This window comes from Marmota monax, unplaced genomic scaffold, assembly GCF_021218885.2.
Source record: "Marmota monax isolate L192 unplaced genomic scaffold, Marmota_monax_Labrador192_F-V1.1 WCK01_AAM20220418_F8-fsc00002, whole genome shotgun sequence".
Taxonomy (NCBI): Eukaryota; Metazoa; Chordata; class Mammalia; order Rodentia; family Sciuridae; genus Marmota; species Marmota monax.
In genome coordinates, this window is record NW_026693571.1 from 28,071,305 (window position 1) to 28,094,486 (window position 23,182).

Consider the following 23,182-nt stretch of genomic DNA (forward strand, 5'->3'; position numbering starts at 1 on the left):
AAGACTGTTTCTTTTCTATTCCTTTGCATCCTAAAGACTCACAACGTTTTGCTTTCACCCTTCCCTCGTGTAACCACGAGGAGCCAGATCTTAGGTTTGAGTGGGTAGTGTTGCCGCAGGGAATGGCTAATAGTCCCACGATGTGCCAGATGTATGTGGGGAAGGCACTCGCACCTCTCAGACATAAGTATTCCTTCATCAAGATCATTCATTATATGGATGATGTGTTATTGGCCGCTAAGTTAGAGCAGATAGTTAATGAGGCCTATAGAGACTTAGTAAAGCTGTTAGCTCAATATGGGCTACATATCGCACCTGAAAAGGTTCAAACGGGGAATTCTATTGAGTATTTGGGAGCAATCATTGGGCATGACAAATTGAAACCACAAAAAATCACCATAAGAACTCAGGATCTCCAAACTCTGAATGATTTTCAAAAACTGCTGGGAGATATTAATTGGATAAGGGGATATTTACATATTCCTAATAGTGTGCTCCAGCCTTTGTATGCTACCCTTAAGGGTGATCCAGATCTTGCTTCTCCTCGTAGCCTCACCAAAGAGGCCAGGGCAGCCCTTATAACAGTAGAAGAAGCTATACAACATGCTACTCTATGCAGGCTCCGCAGTGATAAACCTTTCCAGTTATGTGTGCTTGCCACTATGCGGCAGCCTACTGGAGTACTGTGGCAAGATGGGCCTTTACTATGGATCCACCCACATATATCCCCAGGAAAATCTTTAGAATACTATCCTGATGCTGTTGCAGCGTTAGCACTTAAAGGGATCCACCAAAGCATTCAATTTTTCGGACAATCACCTTCTTCTCTTATTATACCCTATACTAAGGCTCAGCTTAATGTTTTGTGTGCTACTCTAGACAACTGGGCTATTCTATGTTGCTCGTTTCAAGGGGATATTGATAATCATTACCCTTCCCATCCATTACTCCATTTTGTTAAAGAACATCCCATCATTTTCCCTAAGGTAACTTCACCCAATCCAATTCCGGGGGCTGTCAATATTTTCACTGATGGTTCCAAGTCTGGAATGGGAGCTTATGTAATTAATGATTCTCCCCCTGTTCAGCATCAATTTGCTCCTGGTAATCCACAATGGGTTGAACTGCAAATTGTTATTGAGGTTTTTAAACAATGTTCTTTTCCTTTTAATCTTATCTCGGACTCCATTTATGTGGTACAAGCACTCAAAGTCCTGGAGGCCGTGGGAGCTATTAGTAATGCCCATAATGTATCTGCTTACTTTAATCAGCTTCAACAACTTATCTGTAGCCGCACTGCTCCTTTTTATCCAATGCACATACGGGCTCACACCTCTCTTCCTGGTCCGTTATCACAGGGTAATGCCTGTGCAGACTCAGCCACTAGAGGCCAGTTGATATGCTTGGCTTCCTCCTTAGAGGGGGCTAAATTATTTCACCAAAATTTCCATGTTAATGCTTTAACGCTGCGCAGGCGTTTTTTCCATTTCAAGAGCGGATGCTCGTCAGATAGTATTACAATGTCCCCATTGTGTCACATTTCTTCATCCCCCTACTTATGGAGTGAACCCACGGGGATTGAAGCCATTGGTTGTCTGGCAAATGGATGTGACGCACATACCTGACTTTGGTAACCTCAAGTATGTACATGTTTCTGTTGATACGTGCTCTGGAGTTATTCATGCCTCTGCTTTGTCGGGAGAGAAGGCACGTAATGTTATTACTCATTGCCTAGAAGCATGGGCAGCATGGGGTGCTCCTGCATCCCTTAAGACTGATAATGGACCTGCTTATACTGGCAGACAATTTACATCCTTTTGTTCTACCATGGGAGTGCAACTTACTCATGGTCTGCCTTACAATCCTCAAGGACAAGGCATTGTTGAGCGTGCTCATCGCACCTTAAAGGAAACTTTACAAAAACAAAAAGGGGGAATAGGAGCTGAACACACTCCTAAAGAACGCCTGTCCTTAGCTCTCTTTACCATTAATTTTTTAAATTTGGATATTCATGGTCACTCTGTGGCCGATAGACATGTGTCCCCTCAGCCCTCTGTGATTGGCTATGTTAAGTGGAAGGATGTTCTTACGGGCCAATGGAACGGCCCCGACCCCGTGCTGACATGGGCACGAGGATCTGTATGTGTTTTTCCCCAGGATCGCACGGAGCCGTTGTGGGTCCCTGAACGTCTGACAAGAAGAGTCTTGACATCAACCGACCAACAACAAGAGATACCACAGCAACCCTGTGATGAGGATCTTCACTCTGCTACGTGCTCTGGTTCTGGTGCTGGTGCCGATGGCACAGACGACACCAATGCAGTGGTGGGCAGTGGCACGGGCTTGGCCAATGCCGATGCCGGTTCATGGTAGTTCTAGTGTCCTCCCCACTCTTTTCTCTACCTCATGTGAGATGTCTGCTCCCTGTGCCTCTCCTAGAGGGGACGTGGAGAGCATTTTTAATCAATCTCAGGTTAATCTCACAGGAGTTTTTTGTTTCAGCCTTGGAAACGCTAATTGCATCAGCCTTAAGACCAAAAATTTGACTAACTGGGAGGACCCATTGCGGTCCAATCAGGTCTCAGGGAGTATTATTAATGCCGTACTGAGCCAAGTAGTTTCAGGGAAGCAATTAGGTTCAGGGACCCCTGTAAATAGCTCTGCTTTTAACATAACTACCTTGGCTATGATCTCCAAGGTACTAATCCCAGTGCCTCCTTCTTCTAATAGTACTTACAATGCCACTCATTTCAAGGCCTCTCCTTACTGTACCCCTAATCTTGGTTTCCCCCCAACATTTACGCCTTGTCAGGATCATTCTTGGGAGAGACTTCAGGTTGCTAAGGGTTTCTCCTTTTCCCCCTCTCTTAAGAGGTATGTTTATAACTTTAACCATAGTGCCAACTCCTCTACAGGAGTAGGTTGGTCCTGGTTTCAATGGCTGATTTCCAATGAGAAGGGGGCTTCAGCTGATATTTCTGCATTGGCTCAATTGCTGGGAGTCAGAAGCTGGCTGGCTAATGTTTCTGGTACCGTCCGCAAGAGTGAACGGGGTAATAGACTTACATCTGTTTCGTTCAACTCTTTGCTATATAATGCCACATTGCCCCCTGCGATGGTCTGCGTCCAATCCCCATTCTTGCTCCTTTTGACTAATGACACCTCGTCAGGGATGCTGGATTGTTCTAGTGTTACCTGTCTCTTATCTGAGTGTTGGAATGGTTCTTGGACTGTAGCAGTGGTTATGAAAATTCCAACCTTTGTCCCAATCCCAGTCACTGCGGACCCAGATAAATTCCCCATTGTTGAGCTACTTAGAGTCCGCAGGGATTTTGGAATTACGGCAGCTATAGTGACAGCTGTGGCAGTGTCTGCTGCTGCAGCGGTTACGGCCGGAGTGGCCATGGCCAGTCAAGTACAAACTGCTGCCACCATTAATCAAGTTGTTCAACAAACTTCTACCATACTTGAGTCCCAAAATTCAATTAATCAACATATTTTGTCAGGGATTTTAGCTGCCAACCAAAGAATAGATTTACTCCAAGCTCAGGTAGAAGAATTGGCAGACTTGGTGCTTTTGGGTTGTGTTGACCAACGTGCACATTTATGCATAACCTCTGTCAGATTTAATGATTCCAGGAATGCCTCCCGCATCATTGGCGAATATTTGGCCGGAAATTGGTCCATGGAAGCAGAAAACTTGATCCAGTCTCAACTAACTCAGATTGCTGTTTTGAATAGTACCCGTGTCGAACCAGTGACTTTGGGTCAATTCACCGATTGGATATCTTCTGCTTTTTCCTTCTTCAAAGAGTGGGTGGGAGTAGGCATTTTTGGTGCAATGTGTTGCTTCAGTGTTGTGCTCTGTTTGTGGCTTCTCTGTCGCCTTAAAACTCGCCATGCACAAGAAAAGGCTATGATCATACAAGCTCTTGCAGCTTTAGAAAATGGCAACTCGCCTCAAGTCTGGCTTGCGCATCTTAAGCAATAAACCTTTGTCATGGTCGTTACACCCCAAGTTATTATAACATTGCACTGGGATCGACATGACTTTCCTTGTTATTCTCTTAGTGTTGGAAAGCCCTTGCACTCTGCCGGTCTTACTGCCATTGCACGCAGATGGGTTTCCACACTAGTGCTTTTCTATCGCCTTGAAGTTCGTGCCTTTCTTTCAGGGTGCTGTCAACTTGTTTGTCGTTATAAACAGCCACAGTTCAGCCTCAGCTATCCCCCTTCGTCCACCATCGTCACGATACAGGATGCGAGGCAAGGCACTGCACTTGAGTGATCCTTGACGAGGACCTCAAGGAGAGCATGTCCTATTGCATGCGGGTTAGACGCGTCCACGCCCCGCCCCACGAAAAAAGGCGTCGGCTGATATGGCCTCAGATCTGGGGAAGGGCCCTCCTTGGGACTGAGCCATACTATGCAGCCACTTCTGCACAGTGGGATAGGACCTCTACTCTCGCCTGTATTGTTTTAATAAAACAGAAAAGGGGGAACTGTGGTGAGCCGCTTCTGCCGTTTCTGCAGATTATGGTCGCCATTACAAGATGGCGCTGGCTCCGCTGTGGTCTGTGACAAACAACTTCTTATCTGGGAAAGTTGGCACATGATTTTTCACCACCCTGTGAGAAAGTTCCACGCGGCAGCTTTGCATTGGGGCTTGGGATGCTTTATTAAGGCTGGGAGGGGCACCCGAGAGGAAGAAGAAGAAATATCCAGGGACCTGAATAAACTGTTGAAAGAAGATTCTCGAGTTGCGTCTTCCTTGCGGGCAAGGGGTCGCGACAGTTATCAACCACCATAAACTGGGAGGGTCATCTGGCATCCCAGGTATTTCCCTGTCTCATGCTGATTGGTGGCTGCTAGGAGGTTGCTATGGATCTCCACCTAGCCTGACTGAGTCAGGGACACCTGGTGCAGCAGATCACTCCTGTTATTTGTAGATAAACAACTTAGCAGGGTGGGAATGTGCCTAGGAGTGCTCTGTGGGTTTTTCCAAGGACAAAGGCCATGTCCCTTCCTTGGACAGCTTTGCTCTGAGATAGAGGCTGGTTTTTCAGTTGCCAAATAGATTCTGTTCCCAGGAAAAGTGCTCACTATCTTTACACAGGAAAAAGAGAGGTGGCTCAGGAGGCCAAAGCAGGAGGATTGCAAGTTCAAAGCCAGCCTTGGCAAAAGCAAGGCGCTAAACAACTCAGTGAGACCCTGTCTCTAAATAAAATACAAAATAGGGCTGGGGAAGTGACTCAATGGTAGAGGGACCCTGAGTTCAATACCTGGTAACCCTGCTGCCCCCCCACCCCCAAATTGCACAAACCTAAAGTACATGTTTTTACTTAGCATAATTATTTTGCAATTCTTCCATGCTGTTGTCAATAGTTTATTCCTTTTTAATGCTTTTTTTTTTTTTTCTGTGGTGCTGGGGATTGAACCCAGAGTCTTGTGTGTTGGAGGGAAGCACTCTACCAACTGAGCCATATCCCCAGCCCTGTTTTGTATTTTATTTAGAGACAGGGTCTCAGTGAGTTGCTTAGCGCCTTGCCTGTTGCTGAAGCTGTGTTTGAACTGGCAATCTTCCTGTCTGAGCCTCCAGAGCTGCTGGGATTACAGATGTGTGCCACGGCCACCACACCTGACCCATGTATCTTCTTTGATAATGTCTTTTCATATGTTTGCCATGTTATAATTGAGGTGTGTTTTCTTGAGATTTGTTTATATATCATGGATAGGCTACAAGTCTTTCATCAGATACATGATTGCAAATATTTTCTCCTGTCTGTGACTTGTCTTTTCATTCTCTTAACAGTGGCTTTCCAAGAGTAGATGTTTTTAATTATAATGAGGATACATCAGTTTTTTCTTATATGGATCATATTTTTATTATTAACAAGTAATCTTTGCCTAGCCCAAGGTCATGATTTTTGCCACCTGTTTCTAGAAATTTTGTTTTACATTTATGTCTGCAATTCTTAATTTTGTATACAATGCAAGGAATACATAGCTTTTCCATTATGTATGATGGACATTGAACTGATCCAGCACTGTTTTTTTTTGTTTTTTTTTAAATATTTATTTTTTTAGTTGTAGTTGGACACAATACCTTTATTCCATTCATTTATTTTTACGTGGTGCTGAGGATCGAACCCAGGGCCGCACGCTAAAAAAAAAAAAATGGTATTTCACAATGAAGATACTAGCCTTGGAGCTGGAGTTGCAGCTCAGTGGTAGAGAGCTTGCCTTGCATGTGTGAAGCACTGGGTTCAATTCTCAGCACTACATATAAATAAGTGAATAAATCAACTAAAAAAAAAAAATCCTGGCCTCCACATTTCCATTAAAGACATCTGGATTCCCTTTCTAAAATCTATTTAAAAGTAATACTTAATAAAATATATTTTGTGTTAATACCTGTTCTAGGTATTTGACATAAAAAAAATGAATGAAAAAAGGTCCCTGTTATCACAGTGAGGTTGGCAGAAAATGCGGCTCAAAATACGGAACTCACTGACCATCACAAAGAGTACCTGAATCTCATTCCAAGATGGATTAAGTCATTTTGACAAATCTGATTGTCTTCAGAAAGTCTTATGCTAATGACCATCTACATGAAGTGGGATATAAGAGCATTTTGGAATGGTTTGACCCTACCAGATGTGGCTATGGGAAGACTCCTGATTTCTACAGAAGACAAATCTTCATAAGCATCTTTATACATATATAAATATATATATATATTTTAAAAAGTAGGTATCAATATAGTGCACTGTCAAACTTACATACATAGGACATGTGTCTTAAACCATCAGTTACTTGATCATTAACTAAGGGAAACCCATGCAGAGTGACTTAAAATTTTGGAGAGTAAGCCTGATGGAATGTTAAGTACTTGATCATCTGTGTGTATTTATTTATTTATATTAGGTCTTATTACTGAGTGATTCCCTACCCCTCTGAGTTCAGTAATAAGAACAGAACCTCACAAATTTCAGCAGAAAGAGCCAATTCAAGAAAACAGGTGCTTATAATCTTTAGAAGGGCTGTTAAAAACGAAGTCAGCAGGTGACCACAGAATTTGGCTTTAGCATCCTACCAACTCAGAGGTCAGAGGTCGGAAGCTGCTGTTTCCACTGATGCTACTCCTATTAGCATCACAGTCACCACACATTCACGATGCTGGCAAGTCCAGTGGGATGAGCAGTATCACTGCCTGCAGCAGTCCCATCTGCTGGATGCTTCCACTGCCTGCCCCACCAACCATGATGCCTGCACCTTCAAATGTAATGCATCCTGTTGACCTACAGAGCTCTGGCTATTAGGAATCCTGAGAAATGTAGCTTTTTCCTCTCCAACCTCTCAATAGAAGGAGGATAAAATGGAGGTCAAGATTGCTAACCCAAATACCTAGTTCACATAGATATGAACCAATTTTCAGTGTTCCCCTTGCTTCATCTAAAACAACTCTTTGGAAATATTATTCTATCTTGATCTAAATAGATAAATGGTCTACTTTGTAAACACATGAAAGTATATTTGAACTAAATATGTGCTAGGAAAAAGGGCACATCAAATATGCTTACGATGTAGAGTTACTTTTCACATAGAACACTATTGCTCCTATCTCCTGACTTTATATAAGTACTCTTGTGGTGTGTATGTCACAAAAACGCCATATGCTTACTGACATGACTTTGAGCCCCCTTTCCTGATTTGACAGCTTTCAATCCTAACCCTCAGCCCACCTTTAACTGCAATCTTTTAGTGCCCTCTCACCCATTACACTACCCTTTTAAATTCATCTTTTATAAGGGATGTGTTTGCCCATAGTAAGACTCTACCATAGTACCTTTTGGGGAGGGGGGTAGAGGGTGCTGGGGATTGAACCCAGGGCCTTGAGTATATAAGGCAAGCACTCTACCAACTGAGCTACATCCCCAGCCCTACCATAGTACCTTAAACACACACACACAAAACCAATTATTCTCATAAGATGTTCAGAACTAAGAAGTTTCTAATCGTTAAACCAAAGAATTTTAGGGACAAGGTTTCTGCTCTTATTGGACTTCTCCCTGGTCTGAAGACAGATGCTGAGGCTCTAGCTATAGTGCTGCATCCTAGCAAGGAAAACAAAGGCAGGAGCAAAAAAGTTTCCTTTACAAAGTTCCCTCAGAAACTTTAGTTATACTAACAGCTTTCAAAACCATTGCCTCAATTCCTACTGTCCAGGGAGGCTGGGAAATGTATGGTCTTTTAACTTTGCACAGTGCCACTTCCACCTTAAAGGGAATCTACACCTGAAGAAAAGGATAGCTATAATGTAGACAAATAGTCTTAAAAAAAACACAAACAAACAAACAAAAAAACTCCTAAGCTAAAGAGTCTCTCTCAGGCCAAATTAGGCAAACATTTGTGTCAGACAAACAGTTTAACCTATTTCATAACTAATACATCTTACATGCAATGACAACAATTATTTTTAATTATTATTATACTTTATATATTTTTTGTGGTACCAGGGATTGAACTCATGGGCATTCAACCATTAAGCCACATCCCCAGTCCTATTTTGTATTTAGAGACAGGGTCTCACCGAGCTGCTTAGCACCTTGTGCCGCTGCCGAGGCTGGCTTTGAACTTGTGATCCTCTGATTGTCAGCCTCCTGAGCTGCTGGGATTACAGGCTTGCACCACCATGCCAGGCTATTATTCTTTTTTGAGACAGGATCTTGCTAAGTTTCTGATCTGGCCTGGAACTTGTGATCCTCCTGCCTCAGCCTCCTGAGTCGCTGGAATTATAGGCACGTACATTCATGGGGCCCAGCTGAAATGATAGCCAATTTTCAAACAGCAGGTAACTACACTGAATATTGAACAAGACTTTTATGTCAGTTTTTGAGTTATTATTGTTTATTTTGAAAATATTTCCCAACAGAGGTAGAGAATACAATGTAGGGTTAGCCAAATCCCCTGCTATTGTTGATGGCTACTTGAAGTGCTTCTTCCACTCTCTCCATAGTAGAATACTTAGGGAGGTAGAGAACACTAAAACATGTCTGCGCTCTCATGGGATCTTTTTCATTCAAATTTTCAGGGCAGCAAAATCTTATTTTCATATTCTTTAAATCTTTCATTTGTAGTCTGTCAGTGCCTGTAAGAAACACTGAAAAGAAGAACAGGATGACCTATTACATATGAAGACCAAAATCTCTTTATAAAGACAGAAAATCTATTTTTTAAAAATAACTTTACTAAGGGCCCATGAGCAGAGTCCTATATTAAATAGTATACTGGGGACCATATTAGGACAAGATCTGACATAGTCACTGCCATCAAACAATTCCCAAGACTGGCTGGGAATACAGTAGTCATTTCCTACTCCCAAGTTCCAAGATCCCAGTGGATGCCTCAAACTGTGGACACTATTGTACCCTACGCTTACTGTTTTTTCCTATTTATACATAATTATGATAAACTAAACTTTTCACTTAAGGAAGATGTTTCTAACTTCTATTCAATATATATGAACTGGCAGCAAAAATTATTCATGCACTTTGGGGCCACCATTAAGTAAAATAAGGGTTACTTGAACATAAGCACTGTGATACATCGATGGTCAATCTGAAAATGAGATGGCTAGTAAGTGACCAGGGAGTGTATGTAGTGAGCATATGCTGGACAAAAGGATGATTCATGTCCAGGTAGGGCAGACTGGGATGACACAAAATTTTGTCATGCTTCTCAGAATGGCATGTTAACTTAAGGATTGTTTACTTCTGGAATTTTCCATTTAATATTCTCACACAGTGCTTGTCTATAAGAAACTGAAACCACAGATAAAGAGAGGGATACTATATAGATTTGTGTATAGAACAAGACCAAAAAACGAGTTAATAAGACAGCCAAAGAGAAATTAAATGCCTTCTGTGTAAATGCTGTGTTTGAGAGTAGGGAGAGGATGCCAGGCTGGGATGAGCAGAGAAGAGTTTAGAGTAATAAACTAGAGTTTATTCACAGTATGAGAATCTGTCTCAGAGTTATTATAAAGATTAGTCAGGATAACAGTGCACATGGCAAGTTCTTCATGACTGTTAGGAGTTCAAGCCTTTAGATTTATCCTCCAATTTTTTTTTTTTAGAGTTTAGAGTTTAGAGGGGAAAATAAAGAGGTAGGTGAGGCTCAAGGCATAGGGAGGAACGTCAGAGAGAGCCCAGAGGCAGGAGTGCAAGGCAAGCTCAGGAAAAGATTCCTCTGGAAGTTAAGACTACAGAGGCAGGCTGCTGGCTTCAGGGTAACTGAGTGCCTTCCAACATACATGTCATCCACAAAAACAAGAACAGGAAGATTACTGCTTCTTCAAAGTAAGGAAGCAGTAAGCAACTGAGAAAGTCATTAAGCCAACCTCAGGAAATCATCTTGTAGGTATAAAACTGAGATCAAAAGCTGGGAGGTGAGTTAGAATAGACTTGGAAACACAAGTAAAACAGCTTGTATACTGTAATAACAACACAGCAACAGTAAAAATTACCCTGACAAAATATTTTGGTAAATCCCACAAAGGCTGGATAATTCAATGGAGACAGGACTGCAGAAAGAATACTCAAAATTTAGCTTGGACAAAGAAAACAAGAAAAAAATTTAAAAGCAGGAAGCAGGGATGAAATAACGGGAAAAAGATCACCTATATTAACACTTGAATTGTTCCCCCCTTGGCAGTGTTGGGGATGGTAGACAAACACTCTTAACCACTTAGCTACCTCCTCACCTTTAACACTTGATTTAAAAAAAAAAAAAATTATTTGTTTTTTCTAGATGTATATGACAATAGAGTGTATTTTGACATATTATACATACAGAGGATAAGTATAACTTGTTCTAATTAGGATCCCGTTATCGTGGTTGTATGTGATATGGAGTTACACTGGGCATGTATTCAAATATAAAAATAGGAAAGATATGTCTGATTCATTCTACTGTCTTTAGCACTTGATTCTTTGATGCTAGCACACAGCAGACATTTGGTTGGACTAGAAGTAGCTATGACACTAACCATGATGGTACCCATCACAACTGAGATTTTTTAAAAAATTTTTTGTTGGAGATGGACACAATACCTTTATCTTATTCATTTATTTTTATGTGGTGCTGATGATTGAACTCAGTCCAATGCCTCACATATGCTAGGCAAGCGCTCTACAACCCCAGCTCCACAATTGAGATTTTTATTCTTTTAAAAAGATATCAAATTATAGATCTATTCATTGATATAATACTTACCAAGGAACTTTTTCTTTTCCTCCAGAGTCAATTTATGTAAAGCCTCCCAAAACATTACTATAGTGGGATGTGAATTATTGTATCCTTGTTCATAACTTGCATTCTAGAGCAAATAAAAGAGAGAAAAAAAATTAAGGAAACAGAAAAGAAAACAGAAGTTAATCAATTTGGCATCCAAGATGTACCTTTTCAAATGTTTCCCAGTCATAATCTGTGTTTCCAACAATCACATCCTTTAATTCTTCAGGATGAAAAATTTCTATAATCTCTTTGTCACATACTTTATAAAATCCTCTCTGAAATTCTTTGTAAACTGTCTTCACAGAGATGTTGAAGATGTAATCAACACACTTAGAAACATAGTCTCTCCTTTTAATAAAACAAAAACAACAATAAAAAATTACTTCCTTTGATTGCAATAACCGGAAAAAAAAAAAAAAAGATTGGAGGATAAATCTAAAAGCTTGAATGCCTAACAGTCATGAAGTGCTTGCCATTGCACTGTTATCTTGACTAATTTTATCTTTATAATAAATCTGAGACAGATTCCCATATTGTGAATGCTTTAGTGAGGAAGAAACAGACATGGTGAAGTTAAATGATAGTTCAGAGAATCAATACTTAGATTAGAACAAAATTTGACCTAATATAAAGTCTGAACCGCTACAGTGATTAGTCTCTAGAGACTGACTGGGCTTGGGAGGTGGGCTAAATATCATGTTTTATTATTATGCACCATTACAAATTACCTAAATTTGTATCGGTGAGCAACTATCTGGTGGTTAACACAAACTAAGAAGTAGTTTCCCCTTCTATCTAGGATAAAGTAGCTTACAGCAGACAAATGCTGCCCCTGGGAAGAACCAGCAAAGTCATCAGCTAAAATACAAAAACACCAGGCTCAAAGCTTCCGAATCAGGGTCAAAACTCCAGAGGCCACTATTGGGAAGGAAGGCTCACTGAGGAGGGCCTAGCATTTTCCTTTTGCCCTTTAGGATATTTGCCAATTTCTGATGAAGGCAAAGAAGCCAGAAAGTAAAGAGTCAGATAAATTAGTACAAGATTTGGTAATTTAATGGGGATGCACAGAAAAAATTAAGTTTGGGGTTATCAAAATAAGAACGTAAGAGGCCAAGGGCTCTGGAAGGAGGGCAGTGCTCTGGGAAGGCATCTCCCAAATTCTTTAGAGGCAAAGATGAATAAGCTTTCAGCACATAAAAAACAGAGCAGAACTTAACAGTCTCCTGAGGCTGAAGAAACAAAAACTGAAGTTCAGGGTCCACCAAAGGGGTCCTACAAAATTCAGCACTCATTCATGATAAAAAAAAAACCTGAAAAAACTAGGGATAGAGGACTGGGGTTGTGGCTTAGTGGTAGAGCACTTGTCTCACATGTGTGAGGCACTGGGTTTGATCCTCAGCACCACATAAATAAATAAAATAAAGTATTGTGCCCATCTACAACTTAATAACAAACAAACAACAAAAATTTTCAAACTCAACCTCATAGTAAAATCTGGGACAAGACAAGAATGTCCACTCTTACCACTCCTACTTAATAGAGTACTAGAAATTCTAGCCAGAGCAATTAGGCAAGAAAACAAAATAAACGACATAAAGAAAAGAAAGGAAGAAGTCAAATTATCATTGTTTGCAGATGATATTATCCTATACCTAAAAGGCCCAAAAAATTCCACCAAAAGACTACTAGAGTTAATAAACAAATTGGGCAAATTAGTAGGTTACAAAACCAACATACAAAAACCGATAACTTTCCTATATACCAACAATGAATCTGCTCAGAAAGAAATCAAGAAAATAATTCCATTCACAATATCCTCAAAAAAGAAAACAAAACAAAAACAAAACAACAACAATAACTCAAAGCAACCAATCAACAAATGAAAACAAAATAGGAATAAACCTAACCAAGGAGGTCAAAGACTTCTACAATGAAAACTAGAAAACACTGAAAAAAAGAAACTGAAAAAGACACAAGATGGAAAGATCTCCCATGTTCAAGGATAGGCAGAATATATATTGTTAAAATGGCCTAACTACCAAAAGCAATACACAGAGTCAATGCAATCCCCACAAAAATAACAATGGCATTCTTTACAGAGCCAGAAAAAAAATTCATTTGGAAGAATAAAATACCCAGAATAGCCAAGGCAATTTTAAGCCAAAAAGCAATACTGGAGGCATCACAATATCCAACTTCAAATTACACTATAGAGGTATAATAACAAAACCTGCATGGTACAGGCATAAAAACAGACACATTGACTGATGGAACAGAAGAGAAGATACAGAAAACAAACCCATACATCTATAATCATTTGATCTTTGACAAAGTGCCAAAAATATACAGTGGAGAAAAGACAGCTTTTAAAAACAATGGTGCTGGGAAAACTAGTTATCCATATGTACAAGAATGAAACTAGACTCCTATCTCCCACCCTACACAAAAATCAACTCGAAATGGATCAAAGACCTAGGAATTAGACCAACTCCTAGAGGAAAATGTAGGATAAAAACTCCAGTATATAGGTATAGAAAATGATTTCTAAGACTCTTAAAGTTCAGGAAATAATGCCAAGAGTTAGTAAATGGCATGGTATCCAATTAAAAAGATTCTGCACACCAAAGGAAACGATTAGTGACATAAAAAGGGAACCCACAGAATGGGAGAAAAATCTTTACTAGTTACTCTTCTGACAGAGGATTAATATCTAGAATATATAAAGGTCTCAAAAAACTTTACACCAAAAAAAAAATCAAATAACCGATTTAATAAAGGGGTGAATGAATTAAACTGACACTTCTCAAAAGAAGCAATACAAAAAAAAAAAAATAAGAAATACAAATGGCCAACAAATATATGAAAAAATATTCAACATCATTAACAATTAGGGAAACTCAAATGGAAACTATACTGAGGGGGCTGAGGTTGTAGCTTAGTAGTAGACCATTTGTGGAGCACATGTGAGAAACTGGGTTTGATCCTCAGCACCACTTAAAAATAAATAAATAAATAAAAGAAAGGTATCGTGTCCATCTACCAAAAAAAAAAAAAAAAAAAAAAAAACACCCAAAATATATATCTACAGACATATAGATATAGATATCTAGAAAACAAAACCAAACTACCCTGAGGTTGGCTGCGATGGTGCATGCCTATAATCCCAGCAGCTGAGGAGACTGAGGCAGGAGGCTCTTAAGTTCAAAGCACCTTGCAAATTAGCAAGAACCTAAACAACCCAATGAGATTCTGTTTCTAAATAAAATATAAAAAAGGGGGGCTGGGGTTGTGGGTCAGTGCTTGCCTAGCATGTGTGAGGCACTGGGTTTGATTCTCAGCACCGCACATAAATAAATAAAATAAAGGTCCATCAACATCTAAAAAACAAACGAACGAACAAAAAAGGGCTAGGGATGTGGCTCAGTGGTTAAGTGCTCCTGAGTTCAATCCCAGGTACTGAAACAAAAAAAACCCAAAAACTAAACTGAGGTTTTATCTTACACAAGTTAGAATAGCAATCATCAAGAATACAGGTAGAGGCTGGGGTTGTGGCTCAGCAGTAGAGCATTCACCTAGCACATGCAAGGAGCTGGGGTTCGATTCTCAAGCACTACATAAAAGTAAATAAATAAAATAAAAATACTGTGTCTGACTACAACTAAAAAAAAATACAAGTAATAGATAAGAATCTTATGATCATCTCAAATGGTGCAGAAAAAGCATTCAACAAAATACAGCACCACTTCATCTTTCAAAACACTAGAAAAACTAGGGATATCAGGAACATATCTCAACATTGTAAAAGTTATCTATGCTAAGCCCAAGGCCAACAAATTCTAAATGAAGAAGAACTGAAAGCATTCCTTAAAAACTGGAACAAGATAGGGATGCCCTCTTTCACCACTTCTATTTAACATAGTTCTTGAAACTCTAGCCAGAGCAATTAGACAGATGAAAGAAATTAAAGGGATATGGACAGGAAAAGAAGCAATCAAACTATTACTATTGTCCAATGACATCATTCTATTAAAAAAAAAAACTACTTGAAAATCAACTTAATCAAAGAAGTGAAAGACCTCTACAATGAAAACTACAGAATGCTAAAGAAAGAAATTAAAGAAGACCTTAGAAGATGGAAAGATCTACCTTGTTCTTGGATAGGCAGAATTAAAATTACCATACTACTAAAAGCACTCTACAGATTTAATGCAATTCCAATGAAAATCCCAATGACATATATAAACAGAAAAAGCAACCATGAAATTCATCTGGAAAAATAAGAGACCCAGAATAGCCAAAGTAATCCTTAGCAAGAGGAGTGAAGCAGGTGCCATATATATATAGGCATGCGCTCGCGTGCGCACGCGCGCGCGCACACACACACACACTGGAATATTACTCAGCATTAAAAGAGAATAAAATCAGGGCATTTGCAGGTAAATGGATGTAGTTGGAGAATATTATGCTAAGTGAAGTGAGCCAATTCCAAAAAAGCAAATGCTGAATGTTTTCTCTGATATGTGGATGCTGATCCATAATGGGGATGGGCAGCAGGGGAGTATGGGAAGAATGGAGGAACTTTAGATAGGACAAAGGTTAGGGAGGAGGAGGGAAGGGGCAGGAGGATATGAAAGATGGTAGAATGAGATGGACGTCATTACCCTAAGTACATGTCTAAAGATATGAATAGTGTGACTCTACTTTGTGTACAAGCACACATTAAAAATTGTGCTCTATAAGTGTACTACGAATTGAAATGCATTTTGCTGTCATGTGTAACAAATTAGAATAAATTAAAAAGAAAGAAAAAAGAATACAAGTAATAGCCAGGTGCAGTGGCACATGCCTGTAATCCCAGTGGCTTGGGAGACTGAGAAAGGAGGATTCCAAATTCCAAGTCAGTCTCTCAGCAACTTAGTGAGACCCTATCTCAAAAAAAAAAAAAAAAAAAAAGAAGGGGCTGGGAATGTGGTTCAGTGGTTAAGCACTCCTGGGTTCAGTATTTATCTCAAAGAATTAAAGTCATACTATAGTGATATGTGCATACCCATGTTTATAGTAGCACGATTCACAGTAGCCAAACTATGGAACCAGCTTGGGTGTCCATCAGTGGATAGATAAATAAAGAAAATGTGGTATATATACAATGGATATATATATACACTCAGTCATAAAGATATAAGTCAAACTCAGAAGGCCAATGGTCCTATATTTTTTCTCATATGTGGAAGCTAGAGAAGAAAAAGGAAAAGAAATGTGGGGGATGTGGGGAGGGAGGGGGCGAGTGCTGGGGAGTGATACTGGCCAAATTATATTGTTGTATTGTGTGCATGTATGAACATGTAATAACATAACTATAATGCACTAATAAAAAAGAGGTGGGAAGAAAAGAAAACCAAAGGAGAAATTGACAGCAGATGTACCAGCAACTATACTGGAATTCTTAAAAAAAAAAAAAAAAGGAGTCCTAAAAAGTACTGTGGATTTATGGATGGGGATGTAGCTCAGTGGACTGGCTCTTGCTTAACATATGTAAGAAGCGATATTCAATGCTCAGTACTACAAGATAAAAGGGGAAAAAGAATGCTGTGGGTTCTAAGGGGGATCCCTAGAGAGCTACATTTTAGTGGAGGTGAACCAGAAGTATCCTGAGGCTTAAAGGGTTGCAAGCCTATCTCAAATACACTTTGCCCATCAGTGGGCTGAGCTGACTTGACTCCTGTTACTCTAGCTGCTTATCAGAGAACAGTGGGAGTCCTCTCTGGAGGAAGATAGCATTGCTCAGAAACTATGGTGTTTTTATAGAAAATGTCTAGCACACAATCAAATGATCAAATATGTCTTGAAAAAGAAAAGAGACAACAGAGACAAGTCTAAAGCTGACCAACACGGGCTGTAAAATAAGCATGATGAATGTGTAGGGGAAAAAAATGAAATTATTTAAAGCATCTGAAATCTTAAAAAAATACAACCACTAGAGTTGGGGGGAAAAAAAAAGGCAAACAGACTTCATATACTTTTAGAGATTAGAGAATCAGAAGATATGCCAGAAAACTTCTACAGTGAAAAATGAATAACAAAAAGAATGAAAAAATACAGGAGAAAGGTGGCTTGGGAGAGTGCTTGCTTAGGATGAGCAAGGCCCTGGGTTCAATTCCCAGTACAGGGGTGGGGGATGGGCTGAAGGGCGTGGGGATAGAGGAGAATATGACACATGTAACTGGAGTCCTAGAATGGAAGGACAGAGCAAGAGAATTGGGTAATCAGTATTCATTTAGATTTGAAAACCAGAAAAAGTCAAGATTTTTTTTCAAAACTAAAGACATCAATCCATAGATTAAAAAGAAGAAAAAGAAATGCAAGATGGAAAAAATAAAAGAAAGATATATTAAAAGATCAAAGACAAAATGAAAAACCTTCAAAACAGTCCAAGAAGAAACTCATATGACTTCAAAAGAGGAACAAAAAGACAAAGTGATGATTTTCAGCGGGGTAATGAAAGCCAAAAGCAATGGAGTGGCACTTCTTAAGGTGGTGAGAGACCAGTCCTCCTAGAATTCTGCACTTGTTTGAACTCTTCTTCAAAGTGAAGACTTCATAAAGACATTTCAGATTTTAAAACAAAAATTAAGGGAGTTCATAAATAAATAGACAACCTGAATTATAGGAAACACTATAAGTATTTCTTCCTCTAGAAAGGAAGTGGATCCCAAGTGCAAAGGGAAGTGCTGAAGGAATGATGGTCAATGTAAAGGAAAATCAGAGCGAGTCCAAATGAACAAATGAATCATTCCATCAGAGAATGATTACAATTAGTATTTCAAATTGATGCAGAATTAGATTAATTAAGAATAATAGTGTCCTAAGGCCCACAGCTGGTCATGGAGGTGCATGCCTGCAATCTCAGACACTTGGGAGGCTGAGGCTGAAGAACAGCATGTTTGAGGCCAGCCTCAGCAACTTCGTGAGGTCTCAAAATATACAATAAAAAGGACTGGGGGTATAGCTCAGTGGTAGAGCACCTCTGGGTATAATCCCTAGTAACCCCGCCTCCCATGTTTTAACGTCCCATACAGTCTGAGAAATGGCAAAGGTATTATATTAGATGAGATTTTAAGATGTCTAGGAAACATGCTGTAATCTTTAAGATAGCCTCTAGAAGAATAGCAAAAAATGAGTAATAGTAACCAAAACAGTAGGAAAAATATGGAATAATAAATAATCATTGATTAAACATAACAGGTAAGAAAAAAGAAACAAAAAATCCTGATCCAACAAATGTAAAATAAATGTAAAAAATGGACTACTTCAACTGAAAGACAAGTTGTGACAGTCTAAAACAAACAAACAACAAAAAAAAAACCTTAAATGTGAAGACACAGAAAGATTTAAAGTCAGAGCATGGAAAAGATATACCATGCAAACACTAACAACATGAATCTAGTACAGGTATACTTAAATTAGACATAAGACTAGGACAAAATAAATAAATAAATGATATTACAATGCTAAAATTTGTATGTGTGGTAATATAGCTTTGATATATATGAATTAATAATTCATTTATTTTATTTAAAAAATTTTTGTTAGACATTGATGGACCTTTATTTTATTCATTTACTTATATGGGGTGCTGAGAATCGAACCCAGTGCCTCACACATGCTAGGCAAGCGCTCTACCAATGAGTCACATCCCCAGCCCCATCAATTAATAATTTAAATGAATTGAAGAATAAATAATAAAATCCATATACATATTGAAAGATTCTGATATATCTCCCCCAATACCTATAGAAAAAGCAGATAGAAACTTAAAAATAGACAAGACTCAAACAACATGATTGACAGTGTAAGAATGTCAATGTTGCTGTAATGCCCCCTGGTTCCCAGGACCCAAGCCAGGTTAAGGGAACAATGAGAGTGGGCTATGGACAGGACACTTAGATCTAAGTATTATCTTGCATGACAATGCTTTTTCTCACAAATGCTGAGAACTAGGCCAAGTTAATGTTCTGCAAAACTGCTTGCAATCTACTCTGGAATGCTGGCTATACAAGGAACAAAGCAAACCAAACAACTTAATGATGCCATTGCTTCCACCAGCTAACCTACAAAACCCTTTTCCATCTGGTAACTGGTATGGGTGATGAGGACACTATGCGGAGGATACTGTGCAGTGTCACTTATCTAGCCATCTACACTGGACAAAATGCTGTGAGGGAAGGAAATGCTCCTTTCTTGGGGCAGTGTCATGAGGTTCTACCTGTTCAGCCTATCACCAGCGAACTCCTGCTGGAACAGTCACTCATCTCTTGTAAGCTTTTCCCAGGAAGTCACTGTCTCTCAATGCTATTGTCAGGTACTTTCTTTGGCTTTCCACAACTTGCCTGCCTGCCAGGGTACAACTGTGGATCTGACACAGACAAACACTCTACCACTGAGCTACACTCCCAGGCCCTTAGGCAGCTAAATCTCAGAAGTTTATAGCACTAAATGAATAATATATCAGAAAATAAGAGACTGAAAATAAATCTTATCATATATCAGTTAAATTAGAGGAAAAACATAAGTTAAACCCCAAAAAAAGTTAAAGGAAAGAAATTATTACTGTTGAGGACAGTAATCAATGAACATGAGGGAAAACCAACAAAGTCAAAAGGCTAAAAAACTGAAAAAAACACTGACTACTGATCAAGGAAAGAAAGGAGGCACAGATTGTCTACCAGGAATGCAAAAGAGACATCAGCTAGAGAACAGGGCTTCCCAATCTTAGTGTTACTGACATGCTAGGGCAGTTAGTTCTTGGTTATAGGAGGCTGACCTGTGTAGCATTTCTCTTCTCTAACTACTAGATGCCAAGTGTAGTAGCATACCTCCCACATTTATGAAAAAGAAGAATGTCTCCAGATACTGGCATAGATTTTTAAGAAGCTGATAAAATGGGGCTGGGGTTGTGGCTCAGCGGTACAGTGCTCACCTAGCATGTGTGAGGCCCTGGGTTCAATGCTCAGCACCACTTAAAAATAAATAAATAAGGGGCTGGAGATGTGCCTTAAGTGGTAGCGCGCTCGCCTGGCATGGGCGAAGCGCTAGGTTCAATCCTCAGCACCACATAAAAATAAAAGATGTTGTGTCCACCGAAAAACCAAAAAATAAATATTAAAAAAAAATTCTCTCTCTCTCTTAAAATAAATAAATAAATAAATAAAGGTATTATGTCCAAGTACAAAAAAAAAGAAGCTGATAAAAGGATATTATAATTCTCTGTAATAAATATGAAAATTTAAGCTGGGCACAGTGGCACACACCTGTAATCCCAGCAACTTGGGAAGTTGAAGCAGGAAAATCCAAATTTGAGGCCAGCCTCAGAAACAACATTGCCTCAAAAAACAAAAAGGGTTGGGAATATGGTTAAATGGTAGAGTTCCCCGGATTTTTTATCACTGGAAAAAATGAGAAACAAATTCCCAGAAAAATACAATTAGCCATATTAGAAATAGTTTCTTCTCTAATAGGGTTTAAAGAGCATATGTGAGAAATTTAATCTATAATAAAAATTCACTAATAATAAAATGGCTTCACTGGAAATTCTTTCAATATTTTAGAAAGAAGCAACACCAATAATATATAAACTTTCCCAGACAGCAGGATAAAGGAGACGGCCTACCCAGTCAATGGGACCAGTGTAAGCTCAATGCCAACCTTAGTATCAACATTGTAAAAGAGGAAAATGACCAACCTACAAACTGTATGCTTTTTACAAACTGGATGTAATAACCATAAACCAAATAGTAGCAAACAGCTATACATAAAGAGAATAATAGATTATCACTAAACTCTGTTTATATAAGGAACACAGAGTTGGTTTAACATTTGAAAATGCAATAGTACAATTCTCCCCATCAAACAAACTCATGATCATTTCAATGGATGCAGAAAAAGCATTTGAGAATATTCAACATTTACTCATAATAAAAACTCCGAAGAACAGAAGGAAATAACATTAAATCTGGCAAAAATTAAAACCTATGGCAAATGCCACATTTAATGGTAACATACTGAAAACATTCCATTTGAGATGAAGAAAGAAAAAGAATGCCTGCGGTTACCATTTCCATACAATGCTGCCCTAGATGTTTTGGCCACTGCAACAGAGAATATTTTAAGAACTGCAAGGATACACTTACAACTCTAATTAATTGCAGAAACATGAATGTGTACCAAAAAACAAAAATGAAAAACCTGAAGAATCCATTGAAAAACTATTAAAATAACTGGATTTAAGATCCTTGAATCTTGGGGCTGGGGCTATATAGCTCAGCGGTAGAGTGCTTGCCTACCACATGTGAGGCCCTGGGTTGGATCCTCAGCACCACATACAAATGAATAACCATAGAATAAAGGTTAAAAAAAAAATCCTTGAATCTCAATGTATCAAAACTAATGTTTCTATATGCAAAAATAAACAATTAGAAAACTGAAATTTTTTTGGCTGGGGTTGTGGCTCAGCGGTAGAGCGCTTGCCTAGCACGGGTGAGGCCCTGGGTTCCATCCCCAACACCACATAAAAATAAATAAAGATACTGTGTCCAACCACAACTAAAAAATTAAAAAAAAAAAAACCCTGAAATTTTAAAAGTGATAAAATTTATATTAGCATAAAATACATCAAAAGCTAACAGTAAACCCAATGAAACATAGGCATGCTCTCTACACAAAAAACCACAAAATTTTTCTGAGAGGAACGAGCTAATCAGACGGAAAGAGATTTTATATTCATGAATTTAAAAACTTAATACTTTAAGATGTCATCTATCTCCAAATTTATCTACAGATTCAATTCAACCACAATTCAGAATGCCAGCAGGTGGTGGTGGTGGTTGTAGAAACTGATGCTAATAAAAGGTCATTTTTTTTTTAAAGGAAAAATGACATGCGATATAACAGAAAAGGTAATCTTTCCAATAAATGATGCTAGATCAATTGGATGAGGGAAAAGAGGGAAGGAAAGGAGAGAAGAGGAAGAAATCTTTCATATTACATCTTACTAAAAAAATCACTTGGATTATAGTCTAAATGTGATAAGTAAAATAAGCCTCTAGGAGAAAACACAGGGTCATACATTCATGGGTGTATAATAGTGAAGGATTTTAGTCATCAGAGAAAAGCAAATTAAAACCAAGAGTCAGGTGGTGGATCACACCTGTAATCTCAGCACATAGGGAGGCTGAGGCAGGAGGATCCTAAATTGAAAGATAACCTCAGCAAATAAAAAGAACTGGGGATGTGTCTCAGTGGTAAAGGGTTCCTGGATCCAATTCCTAGTACTAAAAATCAAAACAATCCAAACCCAAATCCACAATGAAATATTACAATGCACCCCCATAATAGCTAATTTTAAAAGTCTGACTAACAAGCCAGGCGTGGTGGTGCACACCTGTAATCCCAGAGGCTGGGGAGCCTGAGACAAGAGGATCAAAAGTTCAAAGCCAGCCTCAGCAATGGTGAGGCACTAAGTAACTCAGTGAGACACTGTCTCTAAAAAAATACAAAATAGGGCTGGGGATGTGGCTCAGTGTTTTGGTGTCCCTGAGTTTAAACACAGGTCCCCCCTACCCAAATGATGTTAACAATAACAACCATCAGAGAGTTTGTAGAGCAATTAGCACTTTCATACCCTGCTGGTAGAAGTCTGTCTCCATTCTGGATGTTTGCAGACTACCCACTTTCAGGTCCCATTACTCCCCCTATCACCACATCTGCACAATAGGTAATAAAGCCCTTAGGCTCTCTCCCTTGGCACTCACTCGGGAGAAGGTTAAACTATACAAGCTCTGGACTACATGGGAACACTCACCATAGTCTCATGTCTGAACCACCATAA

The 23,182-nt window shown here is 39.0% G+C and overlaps 1 protein-coding gene across 1 annotated transcript in view; it reads right to left on the bottom strand.

Moving 5' to 3' along the window:
* Nucleotides 1-8,633: 8,633 nt before the first annotated feature.
* Herc5 (HECT and RLD domain containing E3 ubiquitin protein ligase 5) overlaps nucleotides 8,634-23,182 on the bottom strand; it is a 55,224-nt gene continuing 40,675 nt past the window's right edge. The window contains exons 21-23 of the mRNA XM_046458848.2: nucleotides 11,463-11,646; nucleotides 11,278-11,380; nucleotides 8,634-9,163 (exon numbers count right to left, since the gene is read on the bottom strand). Coding sequence (XP_046314804.1) covers nucleotides 8,958-9,163; nucleotides 11,278-11,380; nucleotides 11,463-11,646 — 493 coding nt within the window. The 3' untranslated portion in view covers nucleotides 8,634-8,957. The remainder of the gene's footprint in view (nucleotides 9,164-11,277; nucleotides 11,381-11,462; nucleotides 11,647-23,182) is intronic.